Source organism: Centruroides sculpturatus, unplaced genomic scaffold, assembly GCF_000671375.1.
Source record: "Centruroides sculpturatus isolate CEXI.00-Female unplaced genomic scaffold, Cexi_2.0 scaffold5, whole genome shotgun sequence".
NCBI lineage: Eukaryota > Metazoa > Arthropoda > Arachnida > Scorpiones > Buthidae > Centruroides > Centruroides sculpturatus.
Window position 1 is genome coordinate 962,631 of NW_019384397.1, and position 20,809 is coordinate 983,439.

General features: G+C 29.7%; 1 protein-coding gene across 1 annotated transcript in view; it reads right to left on the bottom strand.

The window, feature by feature from the left end:
• Positions 1-5,824: 5,824 nt before the first annotated feature.
• The window catches only part of LOC111618454 (actin-binding LIM protein 3-like), a 102,165-nt gene continuing 87,180 nt past the window's right edge, over positions 5,825-20,809 (bottom strand). The window contains exons 17-24 of the mRNA XM_023359999.1: positions 20,566-20,707; positions 19,971-20,084; positions 14,746-14,834; positions 10,245-10,314; positions 10,145-10,173; positions 9,929-10,066; positions 6,224-6,295; positions 5,825-6,122 (exon numbers count right to left, since the gene is read on the bottom strand). Coding sequence (XP_023215767.1) covers positions 6,009-6,122; positions 6,224-6,295; positions 9,929-10,066; positions 10,145-10,173; positions 10,245-10,314; positions 14,746-14,834; positions 19,971-20,084; positions 20,566-20,707 — 768 coding nt within the window. The 3' untranslated portion in view covers positions 5,825-6,008. The remainder of the gene's footprint in view (positions 6,123-6,223; positions 6,296-9,928; positions 10,067-10,144; positions 10,174-10,244; positions 10,315-14,745; positions 14,835-19,970; positions 20,085-20,565; positions 20,708-20,809) is intronic.

Sequence of the window (20,809 nt, forward strand, 5' to 3'; positions counted from 1 at the left end):
GATGTAAAGGACAGCTAGATCTACCTTAATCGCTTTAGTTCCTAGCAATTTTTGATATAAATGTAATTAAACATAAAAAATACTTAAAACTGAAAAAAAAGAAAGAAATGCGTTAATTTTGAAGAAAAAGCTTCAAAGTTTAACTTCCTTTGTCTCGCCCTTCTGTGAAATTTAACACCGATGAGTCATTGTTTACACATCTGGATGACCTTGAACACAGCTGGAGTTGGATTTCCCGGGGCATTCTCATAGACGTCGCGGGAGGACAAGGGTTTAAAGTAGGGTGAACACTAGCTGGCCGTATATTTTTAAATATTTTTAAAAAATTTGGAGACTTAAAAAACATTCCAAAAATTCAAAAAAAAAATTTAAAAATGGCCTTAAGGATCGTGTTTTATGTAACACTATGTAACCTGCCCGAGTTAACTCGGGCGAGGAACTAAAGGGGTTTTAATTAACTCTTCACATCCAGATGTCAGTGATTTGTTTTTAGAGTGAGCTTTTGCAATTCGGGGATTCCCCTTGTATTACTTTTCAATAAAATAAACTGAATTAAGTTTGAATACAAGTTTATTTTAAGCTTTTATATGAATTTCTTTCAGACATTCGAAGTAATTTATTAAGCGGCCCATTTCTTTTAATTTCTGCAAACTTTTTTTATGCGCATTTTTTATATGCGCTTTTCTGTAGAACGTATCCACCGCATAAAACGAGACCTTACAGTATATAACTTTAGGCCTATATTTATTATTTTATACTCTACATTATTTATTTATGGCTATATTATTTTATATAGAAAATTTTAATATTAAAAATATAATAAAGTCATCGAACATATATGATATACAGTAGACTATATATTAGGCTACTTTAATAATAATACAAGCCTATTAATTTTCTTTTCTTTTTCATGTTTGTAAAAAAACCACCACAGAACACTGGTAATGATCCTCGCCTAATGGGCTGACCATATGAAGTTTTCCGGGTTTTCATCACGTTTGTAACACCTAATGCCGAGCTGCAATTTTTAATTTATTTCATTTAAAATATATGATCTCCACCTCAGTGGCGTACCGTGGGTGTCAGCCGCCCGGGGCGGAGGAAAATTTCGTCCCCCTTATTTAGGTATTTCAATTTAAAAGACTAAAATTCAGTTTTGTCACAGAACAAGCAATGAAAAATTCCATGCTATTGCAGCGACCTGTTTAAAATAGCTCTAATCCAGCGTTTCTCAAAGTGGGCGATAACGCCCCCTTGTGGGCGCTGGAGGCTTTCAGGGGGGCAGTAGAAGGCTCAAAGAGAATTGGGGGGCGTTAAGGAAATATAGAGGGGCGACGGCAGACAAATTCTATATATAAAAATTCGACGGAATATATATAAAATGTTGACATTTTATATATTTTTTATTTTTTATTGAAGGTCACAACTTGAATATTTCTAACACATTGACTTTTATTTTAGCTCAGCGTTTCTCAAAGTAAGCAATAACGCCCCCTTCTGGCGCGATGAATAGATCTATGATAGAGGCAGGGTATTGAACGGTGACCAAAGGCAAAATTGGGGCTGATAAGAGGAAACATTGCGTTTAATGGTTTCCAGATGATGAGAACAATTTACAGTAAGGGCACAAAGTGTGAGATTCATAGAAAAGTTTTCATAAGAATATTTCCAATCCTTTTCTCACACAAGAGAAAATGGGTTAGGGGGCATTGGGTATAACTTTATGGAACAAAGGGGGCGGTGGATCGAAAAAGTTTGAGAATCACTGCTCTAATCGATATTAGTGGTGTATATGTACGCGAATGAATCGTACAAGCAAAAAAAGAAAAAAGGTCAACAGGCTACGCAATTTCCTCGGATGAAAAAATTACTACTTCACCCGGACGGCGAGCACTATCGTAGGCGCGACACAAATGAAGATTAGGATGATTCAAATTTTTACAAGATATTATTATTATTTATTGTGAAATTTTGCCGCCCCCTAAAAAGTGCCGCCCGGGGCGGGCCGCCCCTGCCGCCCCCACTACGGTACGCCACTGCTCCACCTCAAATTAGTACTGTTGGCCCTGTACATTACACAGTACTTTTAAGTTAGCAACAGAGTCGTGCCGAGGCATCTATTCAGGGGAAAAGTTTCGAATTGAAATAACGTGACTTCTGATTTATATCGGAAGTTAATATAGTCTATAGTTAATTGGCGCTTCTTTCATCTAAGGTTTCCACATGCGGTTTCGGGTTTTATCTATTTAACTCTGTTCTCGAGATTAAGGAAAGACAGACGGACGAAAATGGGAATTTATAGACATACAATTTTATCAAATTGTAGCCCAAAAATACTGGGAACTCCTGATATCAACTGTCTTATCAGCGACTGTTTTAGATATAAGGAAACTTTTAACTCTTAGCTTTTATTTGGGTCCTCATGTTTATACAGGGCGATGCAGAAATAAAAGTGTAGTGACATTAAATTTTATCTTCTATTAAGAAACGCAATGGAATGAATAATTTGTAAGAAATGATTTTGAGGTTTTCGTTAATTAAGGCTCAGGCCAAAAGCCCTCAATAGTCTGTACTTGTAGGATATGAAAATATGACAAGGATCTGATATTATATAAACTTAAAAAGAATTTGCAATAACATGCTTGTCTAGGGCCTTGTTTAGGGTAGGCCTATAGCCTAAAACCGTCATTGCATCTTATTAAAATGAGACTGTAGATTACTGAAGAAGTGTAGATTAACAATTTGTATACTTTATATCTATTATTATTAATAAAACTGCTGAATAATTAATAAATAAACATAAAATAAAATTAATAAAATAAATAAGTATAAAAAATTTATTTTATTATAGTCTTTTGTTCTTAATTAACTAATTATGAGTCTACAAAAGACCCCTATTTTTTTTATTCGCTAGAGAGAGGAGCCTCTTATATGCTATAGCCACAGCAAGTCTATGCCCAATTTCAAGTAAAAGATTAAATCATGAGTTCTTGAAATTTAGAATAAGATTCATAAAATTAACCTGTGATAATTCTACTTTAATAAATGTTATATTATCTAATTAAATTTACATCTGTTAGAAACATATGTGTTATTTTAATTTTGACAATGTTAAAACTTTCAGAATTTTGGATAATTGCAAATTATATAATGTTTGAACTGTAGTAATATATACAGTATGTCCTACTCTTAAAAATTTCTTAATAAAGCCAATTACATTATTCCTAAAACAATTCGTATTGCCAAATTATAAAAAGTGTTATTTATTTCCTGAACATTTATGAAAAAATAGTTCTATAAAGTTAATTTCATTAATACTTCCTCTTATTAATACAGGATATTCATAAAAAATGGTGGGATTTCACAGATATGTATTTTCCATATTTATCTTAGTCATGACATCTCAATCAGAAATGCAACTATCCAAGTGTGATGTGTGTGCACATAGAGAGAGTTAAAGTTCCTCTATGTGCACATCTTGGTCACTCACACACATCCAAGTGAAAATCAAACTTCTTTTAATTTGATTGAGCAGATCTGGTGATACTTCCTCAGACATCATAGCATTGGAGTAATAAACTGTGCTTTTCACCTCCACAGGAAGAATTTACATGGAGTTTAGTCCAGGAACTGGGATGGTCACTGTAAGGAGGTTATTGTCCATATTTGCAGTACGCCAAGCAAGTAAGGTGTGTTTCAAATTTATATGGACACGAAAAAATTAAAGTGAAATCCAAATTTGCTGCATTAAGTGACAAATGTTTTATTAAAAATAACATGGATTTACATGTTTCCACATTGCAAAATAAGAATTTTAATCAAACATTAACATTTTGTCACTGAAAATAATGTTTATGAAACTCTTATACAAAAAAACTGTTACATATTTATCCGGACAGGCACTCATTTTATGACTTAAACAGAATATTGTTTAGTTTCAAGCATTGAAATATGCAAATTAGCTTACATATCTAATTGTAATACAAATTCTTTACGTTGTTCAACGTTCTAAAATGGGTAGAACAAAGAATTTATCTGATTATGAAAAAGGGCAGATTGATGCCTATAAATCACAAGGCAAGTCAATAAGAGAAATTGCAGCATATATAAATCGTCCAAAATCAACTGTTGGTGATTATTTATCAAAAAGACGTGGCAAGGATGTACCAAAATTCAAGACAGGTCCAAAACCCAAGCTTACTCCTCGAGATTGTAGACAAATCATCAAGGTTTGCTCCACAAAACAAACATCAGTAAGAAAAATAAAACAAGAATTAGACTTGCCTTGTAGCAGCACAACAGTGTGGAGAGTTTTAAATAAATCTCCAATGTTAAAATTCAGAAAAAAAGCTGTAATGCCACCACTTTCATTAAAGCACAAAAGTGACAGACTTGATTGGGCACAAAAACACATGACATGGTCCGAAGAATGGATTGAAGTTTTGTTCAGTGATGAAAAAAAATTCAACTTAGATGGTCCAGACGGTTGGAAGTATTATTGGCACGATTTAAGAACCGAAAAACAAATATTTTCAAAACGCCAAATGGGTGGGGGATCAATAATGGTGTGGGGTGCGTTTGGATTCAACGGAACCACAGATTTAGCATTTATAACTCAAAGAATGAATTCAAAGAAGTATCAAGGCATGCTTGAAGATCATTTATTGGAAGCTGGACCAAATATTTGTGGACCAAATTGGATCTTTCAACAAGACAATGCCCCTGTGCATGCCTCTAAATCAACAAAAATGTGGTTTAAACGTAAAAATATTAATCTGATGACATGGCCTGCTAGAAGCCCTGACCTGAATCCGATGGAAAATCTTTGGGGGATGATGGTTCGTACAGTTTATGCCAATGGAAAGCAGTTTTCCACAATTCATGATTTGAAGGCAGCAATTTCAGATGCTTGGGATAAACTTAAGATTGAATTCCTTCAGAATCTAATTGAAACAATGCCTAATCGAGTATTTAATGTAATTAAGTTAAATGGTGGTTACATTGGCCATTAAATTGTAAGAAAACTTTGCAATTTGAAACCTGTCCGGATAAATATGTAACAGTTTTTTTGTACAAAATTTTCAAAAATATTATTTTCAGTGACAAAATGTTAATGTTTGATTAAAATTCTTATTTTGCAGTGTGGAAACATGTAAATCCATGTTATTTTTAATAAAACATTTGTCACTTAATGCAGCAAATTTGTGTTTCACTTTAATTTTTTCGTGTCCGTATAAATTTGAAACACACCTTATAAAGAGAAACAGTAATGACTACTGTAAGGACCAGGCCCCATACAAGCTTTAATCAGCCATGGTTAGCACTAATAAATTTAAATGTTTAAAAATTTTCTATATGCTTTCGCCGTCATGAATATTTTGTGATTTAAATAAAAGAAGCTGAACAAGATTGGTGTACACAATCTTTAATATATAGTTACAGAATAAAAATTATTTGTTTATCTTTCTTTGTTATCCTAATGTGTGTTCCATTGAAAATTAATTTTAAGAAAATATTTTAAGATTGATAAAAATGTTATAACTTTCAAGATGGTATTATGATAGTGAAAAGTTACAAGATGATTTCAAGATATTAAAAGAAAGCAGAATTCCATCTTTCCCATTTAAGCACTAAGCAGAAATGTTTTTTGAAAAAAAAATATATATATGTATATACAAAGAAAACACTTCTATAAAGATCATGATTATTTATTACTGAATAACAAAATAATTAAAAAGCATTTCCAAAATAGAACATCACTCCATATATAAATTTAAAAAATTTATTATGTTAAAAACATTTATAACAGAAAATAGTGAATTATTGTTTTATAATATTCTATTTTGTGAAATACATTAATTTTGTAGAATAAAATCAAATTTCTATAATTACATGTCCATAAGTCTTATAAGAGAGTTTCACTTTGGAATCCACATACTTTAATTTGCAATTAAACACTTCTATTAAGAACTAATTATTAGATTTTGTTTAACTGCATTTATTCAAGTTTAAAACAACATGCATTTTCTTTTAATTTCATTCCTTCGCCATTCAGGTAAGCGATAGAATTGTAAGCGAGTCATATTAAAAAGTGAATGAAATTCGTCGTTAGATAAGTGACGCTGAAAATAAAAAGTAAAAAAATAATTTAATGATGATAATGAAATTAGTTCCTTTCTAAAAATAAACACTTAAAATTAAGATTTTTGTGTAAAATAATTACCTCTAAATGACATCTATCAACATCAGGAGGAAGCCTATAGTTAGTTGTAATTAATAGATGGTATGGATAAAGCTGAAAAATTGAAATTATTTGTTATTAGTATAATGAAGTTGCATATAAATAAATACATATGACTCCAAGTAAGATTTAAATGTTGGCATTCTTTATTGCTATACTTATTACATGGTGTAATAAGTCTAGCAATAAAGAAGGAACATAGTGCTTACAAATACAGTGGGTGATCAGTTAACGAACATAATCTGTTCCAAGACTTTGTTTGTTAACCAATTATTGATTTACCATAGGTTTCTATGGGAATTTGATTAATTCGTTCCGGAGACCCCCAAAAAATAAAAAAATATATACTTTCTTAGTATATTTATTCATATGTAATAATAAAAATACATATATACACGGTCTTGCATTTTTATTAGTCATGTTTTTTCCGTTTGTGGGGTTAAAGAATCTGTTCAAAGTCGATTGCTTTTCTGTCTGCTTCATGAATTTTCAGAAGTAATTAATAGCATTGTAATTGTAGAGATCTGAAGGCCTATTAACCTCAACTTGGTTTGGATGACATTTTAAGACTGTTGTTCTGACATCTTCCCACTTCTTCAAAAGATCTTTAATAGCAGATATTGGCATAAATCTGCATTTTTAGAAGAAAACGTAAAAGAATTGTTTCTGTCAGAAATACAAAAGGCTGGAATTACAAGGGAGAGTTTCAAAGTTCGGGGGAATACTATCTGATCAGTATATAATGGGTAGAATGTCGATGTCGACGTCTCCCGTACTCCAGAAAGTTTCGAATTGTTGTCTGAAGACAAAGGAAGACCAATCGGTATTCGTTATTTTACGTCGCTTCTTGTGTTTGTTTAGTGAAGTGTTTGTTATCTGAACATGTGTTCGTTGTCCAATCATAAAAATCTTTTGCGAAAGTGTTCATTATCCGATTTGTTCGTTAACTGATCACCCACTGTATATACAAAGACTAGACAAGAAGCGCATCATAGTAATTAAAAGTTTGTTTTTTTAATATGTTTATTTTGTATTATTTTGAATTTAATCCTTGTTTGTATATAAATATTTGTCAAACCTTTCTGAATAAACATTTTTTTTACTTATTATATCTCATTGTACATAGGCTGTTATTTCTCCAACCTCTGATGGTCCATAAAAAAAGACAAGTGTAAATAAAAAAAATGAATTTATTACCAAAAGTTAGGTACAAACATAGTTACTTTTTGACATAATCACCATGAAGATTGAAGCATTTGTCTATCTGTGGATGAGCTTTGAAACCCCGCTTCATAGAATGTTGCTGCCAGTAATTGAGATGGCCTTAACAATGTTGTTTTAAAGATTGTCATTAGTCTCAAACCTCTGCCCTGCTAGCCAAGTTTTCAGTTCAGGAAAGAGGGGGAAGTCTTCACAAATTAAAAAGTTTTAAGCTGGGTGGAAGCTGAAAGGTAGAAGTTTTCACCACCTTTAAACACCTAATGTATAGCCCTGATTTAGCACCAAGTGACTTCAACCTCTTTCTTGAACAGAAAAAGTGGCTAGAAGGGCAGAGGTTCACGACTAATGACAATCTTTAAAACAACGTTAGTAACCATCTCAAGTCATTGGTAGTAATATTCATTCTATGACAAGGGGATGGAAAAGCTCGTCCATAGAAATGGCAAATGCCTCAATCTTCACAGTGATTATGTCAAAAAGTAACCATATTTGTACATAACTTTTGGTAATAAATTCATTTTGCTATTTATACTTGTCTTTTTGTTATGGACCATTAGAGCTTGAAAAAATAGCCTAGGTTTACCTGCCTTGAATAAGTGCTGGGATTTTGACCTGTGTAAATGAATAAGTTCCAGGGCACTAATTTGTATCACAAATTAAAATAAAAAGTTTAAGAAAGTTTGGAAATTTTTATATTATCAATATTATATGCATTTTATTTCAGAACTAAAATACAACACTGATGAAAATGTGTTTCCAGAAAAAAGTTTCTGTTTTAGGAAAATTCTTGACATAAGAATAATACTAGGTTTCAGACACTATCAATATTGGTAAATTACTGATGGAAATTCTAAATTAGTTTTTCTTTAGTGGAAGGGACTGAGGGGGGTTTTGGACACCATTTTCTGTTACACATACTCTTTTTACATAATATAATAGTTAATAATAATGAGCAATTATTTATTGAGACACTGTCATAATGCTGGACAGTAATTTTTAATCATATTTTTAATTTATTTAATTTAAAATATATGATCTCCACCTAAAATTAGTAGTGTCTTGCCTCTGTACATCATTCCTAGCAATTGAATCATGCCAGTCATCTATCTTTCAAGAGAAAATTTTGAATTGAAATAACATGACTTCATTGGAAGTTTGTATATAGTTAAATTTAATTAATCAGGCCTCCTGCCTCTAAGCTTTCCATATCTGCTTTCAACTTTCATCTATCTAATTGTGTTATTGAGATTAAGAAAAGACAGACACACAGACGGATGACAGTGGGAATTTATAGCTCTGCAATTTTTTAAAAAATTGTAAACCTATAAATACACAGATTTAATTGACACACTCACTAATTTATTTTAAGAAACACTCACTAAACTACAGATTTAGAGCACACACAGATACCATGATTATCCAGAATACACATATCAAAATGAATGGGGAAAACTCTACATTACCTAAATACACATATTACCAAAACACATTCAACCAAAATCAATACTTTCAGACATACATATGTTAGTTTACTCTAGTGCAGTAAAATAAAATATAATCATAAAGAGACACATTAAAACACAGACAAATTATAAGCCTGATTAGCAAAGAAGACTAGAAACACAAACATTAGACAACAATTAGGCAGACTGACATAAGAACACCAAACTTAATGAAAAATGTTGGGAAAAATATTCAGGAAATTAAAACACAACACAATATGCATGTACAGGAATATACTGACATTCTCAAACAAAAATTAGCAGCCAAGTTGCAAAGATTATAATGATACAAGTCTGTATTCTATGAAAATAATGAAATAAATTGTTAATAAACAATGAGGAACTTTTCTACTGATATCTATATACCAAACCCACCACACAATTACATGCCAACAGAAAAACAACTCTCAGATTATGGGAGCTCTTTGATCTTTCTGATTCAAAAAATTTACATCTCTGTACCAGGAACTTGCCAAATCTTTTACACACCCACATGCACACAATCAACAATCAATCTTACAGAGCAACAAAACAGCTACGGTAGAGATCATATGGGATGTAAAGAACAGTTATTCATAAATTCAGTCATTATACAAAAAGTACACAAACAATACAGGTAAATGAATAAGTGCCCAGGTGCAAATTCAAAGAAATATAGTATATCACTTAGTATTAAATAGTAAATACAGTAACAAATATGATATAAGAAATATAAGAATATTTCCAATTTAAGATCTGGTTATTGAAATGAAATGCTATTGTAAATTGAGGAACATCTGTACTTTAAAACTTACTTATGACTTTAAATTGTTCTATTTAATGTTAAAGATGAAAATTTATTAAATGCAATCATAATTTTAATTAGTCCCACAACTTTTAAGCATCATCTAGTTACTTGAATAAAAAATAATGAAATTCTTTCTACAAAAATTTAACAATATAAAATAAAATAATTTAAACTAACCTTTGGAGGTTCACTTGATAAATGCAGATTTACATTAGGCATAGATCTACGCAGATGAGGACTATAAGAAGAATATCTCATGCCTCTATAACCTTCTGAATATGGTGTGCTTCGAAAAATTCCACTAGAACTGTGACTCTAAAACAAAAAAATTAAAATTTCTTTCATTAAACAAAACATAAAGGATAAATAAAATGATTTAAATATTATTCTTACAAGAACTCCTTGTTCTGATATTGAGGAAACTGCAAAAAAAACAAAGATTTATTAAAAAGAAAATTAAAGTTTAAAAAAATGAATAATTTAAAAAACTAACTATCTGATCTTCCACTTCCAAATTCAGAACTATGAGTCTTTTCAAATTTTCCACACCCCAACTCACTAGACTAAATATAAAAAAGTTTAAAATTAATTAATTAATAATTTATATAATTATTCTATTAATATCAACTATTACTATGGATTCATTTCTTAAACTGAATTATAACTAGATCTCACAAATGCTAAAGGTTAAGGTTTATGAAGTAACTAAATTTTAGAGACTTCTTAAATTAAAATAAAACAAATATTAAATGCCCAAAATAAATCTAAGCTTAAATCAATAAAAAATATTTTAAAATAAATTTTCTGTTTTTTGTTTTTTACATTTACAGGGTGTTTGGAAATCACTGTGCACTTTTCTAATCATATTTTCACATTATTTCAAAAGACAAGTGGTCCCACGCTCACCAGATCTAAATTCACTAGACTTATATATGGGGAGAAGCAAAATCTGCAGTGTATTGAGATTGTCCGTGCACACTGGATGATTTGAAAGCAGCAATAATAGCATTCATTCAGTCTTTCAAGTGAGCAACTGATAGCAATGTTTAGAAACAAAATAAGAAGGATCCAAGCCTGTATTGATGCTAACGGGGGTCACTTTCAACATTGTTTATAATTGACATTCATATTCCATATTGAAACAGGTTGGTTAATAAATATATAAGTGCACAGAAACTTTCCAAATACCCTGTATAATATAAAATGAATTCATTGATGACTATGAACATTAAAATATTCTGGTAGAGCTAGCAGACATCTCTAATTCTCCAGACTACTCTGAGTGATCCCAAATGATTAAAAAGTATTTTGGTAAAAAAGTAAGTTGACTAAAAATTAATCAAAACAATGTATATCAAAAAATGACATCTCTAATTCACAACTTGGATAACTAGATTGGTCAAGACAATAAATGCTCATACATCAGACTGTTAATCTGATACCCTCAAATCAGCTTTGAAATTTTCATGAGTGACATGACCTGGATGTGGTATGCTATGTCTTACAATATTTATTCTCTTGGTTAAATAGTCATATTTTATATCATTACATGTGAAAAAGTCTTGTTTTTAATTATTTCTGTCATAAGGCACAAGTCACAAGTACTGATGAACAGACATAAGTATTTTAGGATTTTATTCTTTTATAGCTACTATTTTTTGGCTATTTAATCGGACTTATTGTGGTGTGATAAGTCTGATTAAATAGCCAAAAAAAAGTAGCTATAAAAGAATAAAATCCTATGGAAAAAAGGACTAGAAGCTTTATGAATAAAGATACAAGCATGTTTAACTTAATGTGAAATCAAAATATATTTAAGTTTAATTATAAGATTAAATATTAAAGATTTGATATTATATATTGTTTGAGTCACTTTTTCTGTATTAAATAATACTTATAAAAGACGTAATATTTTGTAAATATTGAAAATTGAATAAAATTATTGATGATAAATAAATAAACAGTTAATCCTCAATTTATCCCCACCATCTGTTCAATTCTGAAATTGGTACTAAATTGAACCACTTCAATGATAAGAATTATATATAATGAGGTATACACATATTTGAGTTTTATACTTTGTTGTTACCAAATCATGTAACTTTTGAAAAGGAAACACACTTTTTGATTTCCATCAGTGGTTTAATACCATAAAATTGATTTCCAGCAGTAGTTTATTATTATTTATGGTATTACTGCTGGAGATCAAAAGATGTGCTTTCTTATATAATTGTTTTACATCCAGTTTGCCTTGAGAATATTTTAACGTGTGACTTTCAATATCATTTATAATGCAAAATCATGCATTATAAATGATAATTACAGCTACTGAAAGGTTTTCTATTTATTGGGTGTTTGCTGATCAGGTGAGTTAGGAAAAGTCAATTTTTTCCAAATAAGTAGCAAAATTTCCATCATTTCAAAAACTTGTAGACAATATAATAAATTGTCAGGTATAGTAGTCACAACACATATGCAAGAATTATAATTACTGGATGTGCTCTATGAATGTTTTGAGACAGCTATTGGAAAATACTGCTTTGGCTAAAATCTGAGTAAGGAATCATTATTAGCAAGTATGTTTGTGTATGATACTACATTGTATTCACAGGGTAAATCATTCCTACAAATACAATGGTGCTACAGCTGGATGCCTGTCAAGGAGTATCAAAGAGCATGAGTATACTATCAGGAATAGTCATGACAAACAAACATGGTGCTTGCTACCTTTGCAATTGGTAATGAGGATCAAGTCAAATTCAACAAAGCATGCCTTTTACATGCTGCCAACTCATCCTGTCTGAAGTACTTTGAATATGTAGAAATTTACAAGACCTCTAAGAAATGTATAGAATAGACATTATAAAGAGATGGATTCTCTTTCTTCAGCTTGATGGGCACTTTATGAGATCACATAGTGTTCTTTATTAATAATTTTTATTTTTGTAAATTATTATATATTGTAATTTTTAATCATTTTATATTGGAAATAACTTATTCCATTTTTGCAGCTACTGAATTATACAAAGATAAAAACTTCCAGTAGTTGGAACTGGAAGTTTTTTATCTTTGTATATTCTAATTTTTAAAACAAGTGTTCTATTCTGATTCCATATATTTTACCTGAAAATGTCTACTTGAAAACGGAGGAAAACATTTGTTTTCATTAAATTTGTTGAAGTTTTTTGCTGGTTCTTGATGTGATAAAGAATTTATTTCTATCAGTTTAATAAAAATGTAAGTCTATTGATACTCTCTCTTAAAGAATAATCAAAAATAGCTTCTTATGATGAACAAGCAATTATTTATTGTGACATCATCACAATGCCAGGCTCTCCACCTCAAATTAGTAGTGGCTTGCCCCTGTACATCATACTTTTCCTTTCACAATAGAGTTATGCTGGTCATCTTTGAATTGAAATAACATGACTTCCAGTTTGCATAAGAAGTTCGTATATAATTAATAGGGCCTCCTGCTCCTAAGGTTTCCATATCTGGTCTCATCTTTCATCTATCTAATATTGTTCTTGAGATTAAGGAAAAGACAGACAGACAGACAGATAGAGGGATAGACAGACAACAATGGGAATTTATAGGTTACAGTTTGAAAAATTGCAGCCCAAAAAGCCATTTTTAAGAACTATAAAAGCACTTTTATCAGATATAACTATCAATGAGTTATGCATAAAATGACTTTGAAAATATCTTGTCAGGAGAAAACTAGGATTTTATCTAAAATACAAAGTCTAGTTATAACATCAAATTCTTCTATAAAGCTGGTGAAAACTCCAACTGAATCAAGTGAAATGTTATAGGCAGCTTATGAAGATCAAGCTCTATCTCATGCATAAATATTTGTTTAAGTAATTTTAAGATATCATTAAATGATTGAGAATGACTTTTAACTGAAAATCAGTGGAAAAATGCATAATATACTTGAATATGGCTAGTAATTAATCTTAGAATGATTGCAAGTGAATTAAATATGAATAAAAATCTATAATTATCAAACAATATGATGCATGAACTAAATGCTATTAATTAAGACAAATTTTCAAAAAGATTTTAAAAATTCTAATATTCTAAGTAATGTATTAAATCTGTAAAGAATTATTTTAATAAATAAATAAATATGTCACTAATAGGAACATACAGGAATAAGTGTAAGTACTTTATTGCCACACTGTGTAAATTACATATATAGCCTACATATATTATTCTTGATAAAATTTTTGCATTATTTTTAATATGTCTTTCTTTTAATGACAGTTGTTATCAATTATTTCTTTTTTTATAAGTAAAATTATCAAAAGACATTTTCTTGTTTCTCTTTTATATCCAACAAGAACGTTTGAAACAGAGAAAAACACATACAAATTTAAATAAAACGAATTTTTGGCTGACATTCAATATGAATCCTCTACATTTTTGAAATATGTACAATGATGTAATACAGACATGTAGTGTATGTGATGTAATACAGACATGGAGGAAATGCCCTATACTTAAGTGAAATGCACTTAGATACAACATTATGTCTACAACATTATGTGTTCTGCATAGTTGGGCATGTTTCTTTTAAAGTGCAGAGCACATAATGTTGTACCTAAGTGCATTTCACTTAAGTATAGGGCATTTCCTCCATATCTGTATATTCGTATCATTGTATGTATTTCAAAAACGTAGCAGATTCATATCGAATGGCATCCAAAAAATCATTTTATTTAAATTTGTATGTGTTCTTCTCTGTCTCGAACATTAATGTTCGATATAAAAATATTTTATTTGCCTGAAGATGACGGAAATACATTCATCGAAAGCACTCGAATGAAAAACGCTTAATAACGCTGCACACAGTGAGCTTTACTTCTTGTTTCTCTGTTAATGTCTCAACCATTATAATATATATATTTCAAAAATCTTAATACAAAATATGTTTGATATTTTAATTTCTATGATTATATTAAGCTTTTGAATTCAAAAAATGATCTTACTGTAAATCCTAGACTGCTATCTCTTCCTAAACTAGATTTTATTGCTAATCCATAACCAGGTTTAGGAATAGCACGTAAAGATGATACCACTAAATAAAAAACAATAAAAAATAAAATTAATTTATAATAATAACATAAAATGTACACACTATGTATTATTTAAAACATTAATACCTGTGAATTTAAAATAACTTTTAACAAGCATTAACAGACTAAATTTAATGTTTTGAGTTACAAAATTAAATTTATATTAATTTAATAAACTTTAATACAAATTAATACTAACACTACCTAAACAATCATTGAATTCAATGCTAGGTTAAATATTAGTTTAACAAAATGAACATTACCCATCATGAAAGGATTTACAGATAAAAAAAAAACAACGCGATAGATTGAAACAAAGTGACTTTTCAGTTTCAACCTGGATTACATAGCCATATTAAATTTTTGAAGCATTTACAATTGTACAAATAATTCCAATGAACCAAAATGTAATGATATTTCATCAATTTCCTCTGAATCAAAAGAACACATTAACTAATTGGCTCATAAAAAATACCAGTTAATTTACATCACAGAATTTGTTCTGCTTATTTTGAAGACTCATACAATATTTCAAAATTACAAATTCATAAAAAGAAAGTTATTAAAAAGTGATGGAATTTCAACAAAATTTATATTTTCTAAAGGAAAATGCAAAGAAAAGTCCTTCCTGAACTGAAATATTTTAAAAATCTTCTAATCCGAATACCGGTATTCTTATAAAAATCGTACTTACTCAACCTTTATTGTCCGGTACTTATTGTACGGTATTGAACTGAAATAGATATATATATATATTTATATATATGTATTAAAATATTGAAAAATTCTGATGATGATTATTGTTTTTAATCAATAATATAAGCTTGAATTAAGATTTTATTAACTTCAAAATTAATTACAATTTTGATTTTTAACTGTCATTACATTAATTTAAACATATATATATATAGGATCTTTGTTATTATAGTTGTAATTAGTATTTTCATTTACACAGACCTAAATGAAAGGAACAATAGTAATGAGCAATTATTTGTTGTGACATTATCACAATGCTGGGCTGCAATTTTTAATCATATTTTTAATTTATTTAATTTAAAATATACGCTCTCCATATCAAATTATTAGTGGCTTGCCCCTGTACATCACACTTTTCCTGTTAGCAATAGAGTCATGATGGTCATCTATCTAACACCTTTCAGGAAAAAATTTTCAAATTGAAATAACATGAATTCCAGTTTGCACTGGACATTCTTGTATAGTTAATTGGGCTCCTGCCCCTAAGATTTCCCTATCTGGTCTTGGATTTTATATATCTAACTCTGTTCTTGAGATTATGGAAAGACAGACAAATGACAGTGAGAAGGTATAGCCCAATGAATATTATTTTATTCAGTATATAGTAGAATCTTGTTTTAATGGATTGTAAAACAATGGATTTTTTCCCCAAGTACCACTAAATCAATGTAATTTTTTACCTCCTTTTATCAGATCTGTAATTCAGAATAACAGGTTTTTTTTTCTAGCCCTGTCCATTGTAATGTCACATTTTTTTGACATTTAGCTAATATTTGATTATTTCTGGGAATTTTTAGAGTTCAATGATGCACTTGTTACATCTTGGATACATACAATTCTCCAATTGTACAAAGAGAGTCAGGTTGATATAATTGAGAGGAGACACCTGGCAAACATTGCTGCTGGTCCAAGAGTAATACTGAAATTTAGTGAGGACTTAAAGTAATTCCAAGTCATAAAGATCTTCCTTAAAAGTTTCAGCATAAATGAACAGGCTGTACATGACATTGCTAATATCAAGTGGTTGTTGTAGGATATTCAATAGGCAGAAAAATAGCATCAAACCAAACCAAGATGGATAAGTTTTTAAACAAATTGTAAAGTCAAGTAAAGTGCTAATGAGCATATGTAATTTTCCTCTTTTTGTGTTTACAGTATATACAGTTTTTGTCAGCTTTATCATATACAATTACAGCATAATACAGTGGGTGATCGATTAATGAACATAATCTGTTCCAAAACTTTGTTCGCTATCCGAATTGTTCGTTAACCGGTTATCGATTTACCATAGGTTTCTATGGGAATTTGATTAATTCGTTCTGGAGATCCCCCAAAAAATAAAAAAAATATACTTTTTTACTACATTTATTCATATGTAATAATAAAAATACATATATGCACAGTCTTGCATTTTTATTAGTCATGTTTTTTTCCATTTGTGAGGTTAAAGAATCTGTCCAATGTCGATTGCTTTTCTGTCTTCTTCATGATTTTTCAGAAGTAATTAATAGCATTGTAATTGTAGAGATCCCTAGGCCTATTAACTCAACCTGGTTTGGATGACATTTTAAGACTGTTGTTCTCACATCCTCCCATTTCTTCAAAAGATCTTTAATAGCAGATATCAGCATAAATCTGCATTTTTAGAAGAAAACATAAAAGAATTGTTTCTGTCAGAAATACAAAAGGCTGGAATTACAAGGGAGAGTTTCAAAGTTCGGGGGAATACTATTCGATCAGTATATACCAGGTAGAACATCAATGTCGATGTCTCCTGCGCTCCGAAAAGTTTTGAATTGTTGCCCGAAGACAAAGGAAGACCAATCGGTATTTGTTATTTTACGTGTTTGTTCAGTGTTTGTCTTGTGTTTGTTCAGTGAAGTATTCATTATCCGAACATGTGTTCATTGTCTAATCATAAAAATCTTTCGCAAAAGTGTTCGTTATCCAATTTGTTTGTTAACCGATCACCCACTGTATATAATTTTGTAACATGAAATGTTTCTAAAGAATAAAGAAGAGATCTGAAATGACTGAATAATTTCAAATACTGGTATTTCTTATACGTTGGGGGTTAAAAAACAGAAATTTTCCTGGGTGTATGGAAAATTCATTGTTTGTAATATAATAAATATTCAGAACAATGGATGATTTTCAGCATCCCAAGCAATCCATTAAAACAAGATTCTACTTATACAGTTCATTACAACTTGATTTTTATATATGGTATTATATTAAATTACAGTATTTACTTGCATATGAGATGATCTTGCATATAGGATGAGGTGTAACTTTAAAGATCAAAATAAAGAAAATTAGATTTATTAATACAATTCTAATTTTATTTCATTTAATCGCAAATAAAATAACAAATGCACATAAATGCACACATTGTTCTGCAAAAATGATTGGCATTTTAAACTTTAAGAAAAAAATCTTGTAAAATCAACAACATAATTTGTTCATGTAAAGCTGGAAAATCAAGAACTTTTTTTGCCAATTCTTAACAGTCGAATCCACTTTCCATCAATTACACTTATGAGTTTCTCTGAATTCTGATTTATGAAAAATCATTGTTTTTACATGGAAATGGATTAAAATTTATATCAAGCTCCTGTGTGATTTTGGAATTTCAATTTAAAAACTTTGCTTTTCCTATTACTATTCATCTTTACTCCTGACAATACCACAAGAACAATTGAAACAACCTGGATAAAATACTTTTGTTTTTAAACACCAGAAGGTGAGAATCCGGTAAAAAAATGCAAATACACGGTTGACAAAAATTATTGCAAAAATGCAAAAAATCCTTTGCTTGTGCTTATAGGACAACCTAGGATTTTGAAGCAACAAAAAATGAATAAAAACCTCATCTTATATGCAAATAAATACAGTATATACACAGAATCTATATTATAGAACTCTATTCAAAAAATATAAATCAGTTTACACTGAAAGTCATTATATATGCTCACATAATTTATAAAATTTTGTTTTCAAATGTAATGAAGAAATATAACTTATATATATATAACTTTTAAATAAATATTTTAAAATAGTTTTTTTTTAATGTGATATATTTTTGCAAATTTGAAAACCTATATAACAAAAACATTTTATAGGACCTTTTTAAATAAAAACTCCAGTAAGTCATCACCTTTAGAAAGACTAACATTTTTGATCCTTCCTCTGGATCTTCATCAGGTCAACAGCTTTTAGAATCAGAATGCTTTGCCTAGAGAGCTGTACCCACCCACTAGGTTGTTTGGGTATGTTTTTGCTATTTGCCAAGCAAAAATTATGAAACATCGCACAGTACTTGACTGACTTTGCATTTGTAAAAGAATATCTCAACTTTTATACTTTATTATTATTTTTTGGGTAGCTTGTTATGCTACATGAAAAAATTGAAACTAAGTAGCGTATGAGCCATTCAAATAATTTTTTTGATAGGTGAGTGTATTGACTGATTGGTTTATACACAAGGTAATCTATCAATATGATTATAACACTTACGTGTTGTGGCATTACAGGAGTGGAGTCTTGGAGAATGAACTCATCCAACTTTAGAAAATGAACTCGTCCGCTAGTACTTTCAGTAGTGTATAACTACAGTCTTCAGGCAGTCTATTGAATACAACAGATTAAGATTTTCGAACACTAATCCGACGGTTTCATCATAAGACTCCACTCCTGTAATGCCACAACACATAAGTGTTATAATCATATAATAAACGTTGGCGTGAAGTGACATTGTATTATATCATGGGTAATCTACCAATTTTGAACGTAGGGATGGGTTTCATAAAAAAATTGTAAATGCATAAACATACACACAGAAGTTTCTTTTGTATTTCTCAACAGTTCTAGGTCCTGAGTCCAAAAATGTAAAAAATCTTGGAAGGTCATTTTTTGACTGATTGCCATACTTTTCCTCTATATATATAACAGAGCTGGGAAATTAAAAATTAGAGCTAACAGAGAATATGTTTTTTACAAGTACTATATTGTAACTAAAATATTGTAAAAGCAATTTGTGAATACACAAATGTCTCACAAACAATCATGTGGTTGGTCCCAATGGTGTGTATTGGTTGGTCACAATGTGGTTTTCCAATTGCAAATAAGCAAATGTGTAGATACCAAACATGCAAATACAGCATGGATTATAGGAGCATAAATACACCTGTAGTATAAAGTAATAAATATGACAAACAAACCACATTAAAATTTCTAAGATTATTTAACTGTGTTAAATTTTCAGTAATAAAAATAATGGTGCAAGAATATTTATTGAAAAACAAACTAATTTTTAATTACAACATTTAATAATATAAAAAAATTTCATTTATAATAAATTTAAAATATAAGAGAATAATTACTATTGTAATTTGGTATTGTTCCTGCATATCTACCCGTTGATGATCTATACCCAGATCTTTGATCAAAGTCGTCATCCTCCCATGGTTTAGGATGATCAGCATCTCGAGATGGAGCTATATAACAAAAATTTTTATCTTTAATTCAATACATTTTAAGAAATTAAAACAAAAATTAATTCTAATACAGTAGAAGTTCCTTAATCTTGCACCCAATAATACAGTTTGTCTGATAATTTAGAATTGTATGATGTTGATCTGATATGCTAAATACTATACTGAATGTTGTATATGCATATGAAGTGTATATTTTGTGCAATAACATATTAACATTTTTGACGTTTTTTATCAATCTTAACACTATTTGCACCATACCATTTTCAGATTGATTAAAGAGCATGCATGAAGAAATTAAAAGTTAACACTAATGTGTGCTAGTACAAAATATTCAGAAATATCTACAACATTCGGATCACTTATAACTTATCAAATTTTGTAAAAGTACAAAAATATCCAATAATCTGGCACCACTCTGGTCCCACAGATGCCAAATTAACAAACTTCTACTTTATTAGAATCATATTAAAATCATATTTACAAGCATTAACAGGATTATCATATCTCAATTTCATATGTGGTTCTTTATTCGCAGATGGAGTACGTGATGCATTACGTGGATCTAAATGTATCCTTTTCCATGCTCTAATTCTTTCTCTCTCTTTAACAGTTTTCAAAAATACCTGAAAGTAATATTAACATAAGATTGTATATTTTTAATATAATAATTTTAAAAAACTAAATTTGTGCAGAATCAGATATGCTATCTTGAATTATTACAAACA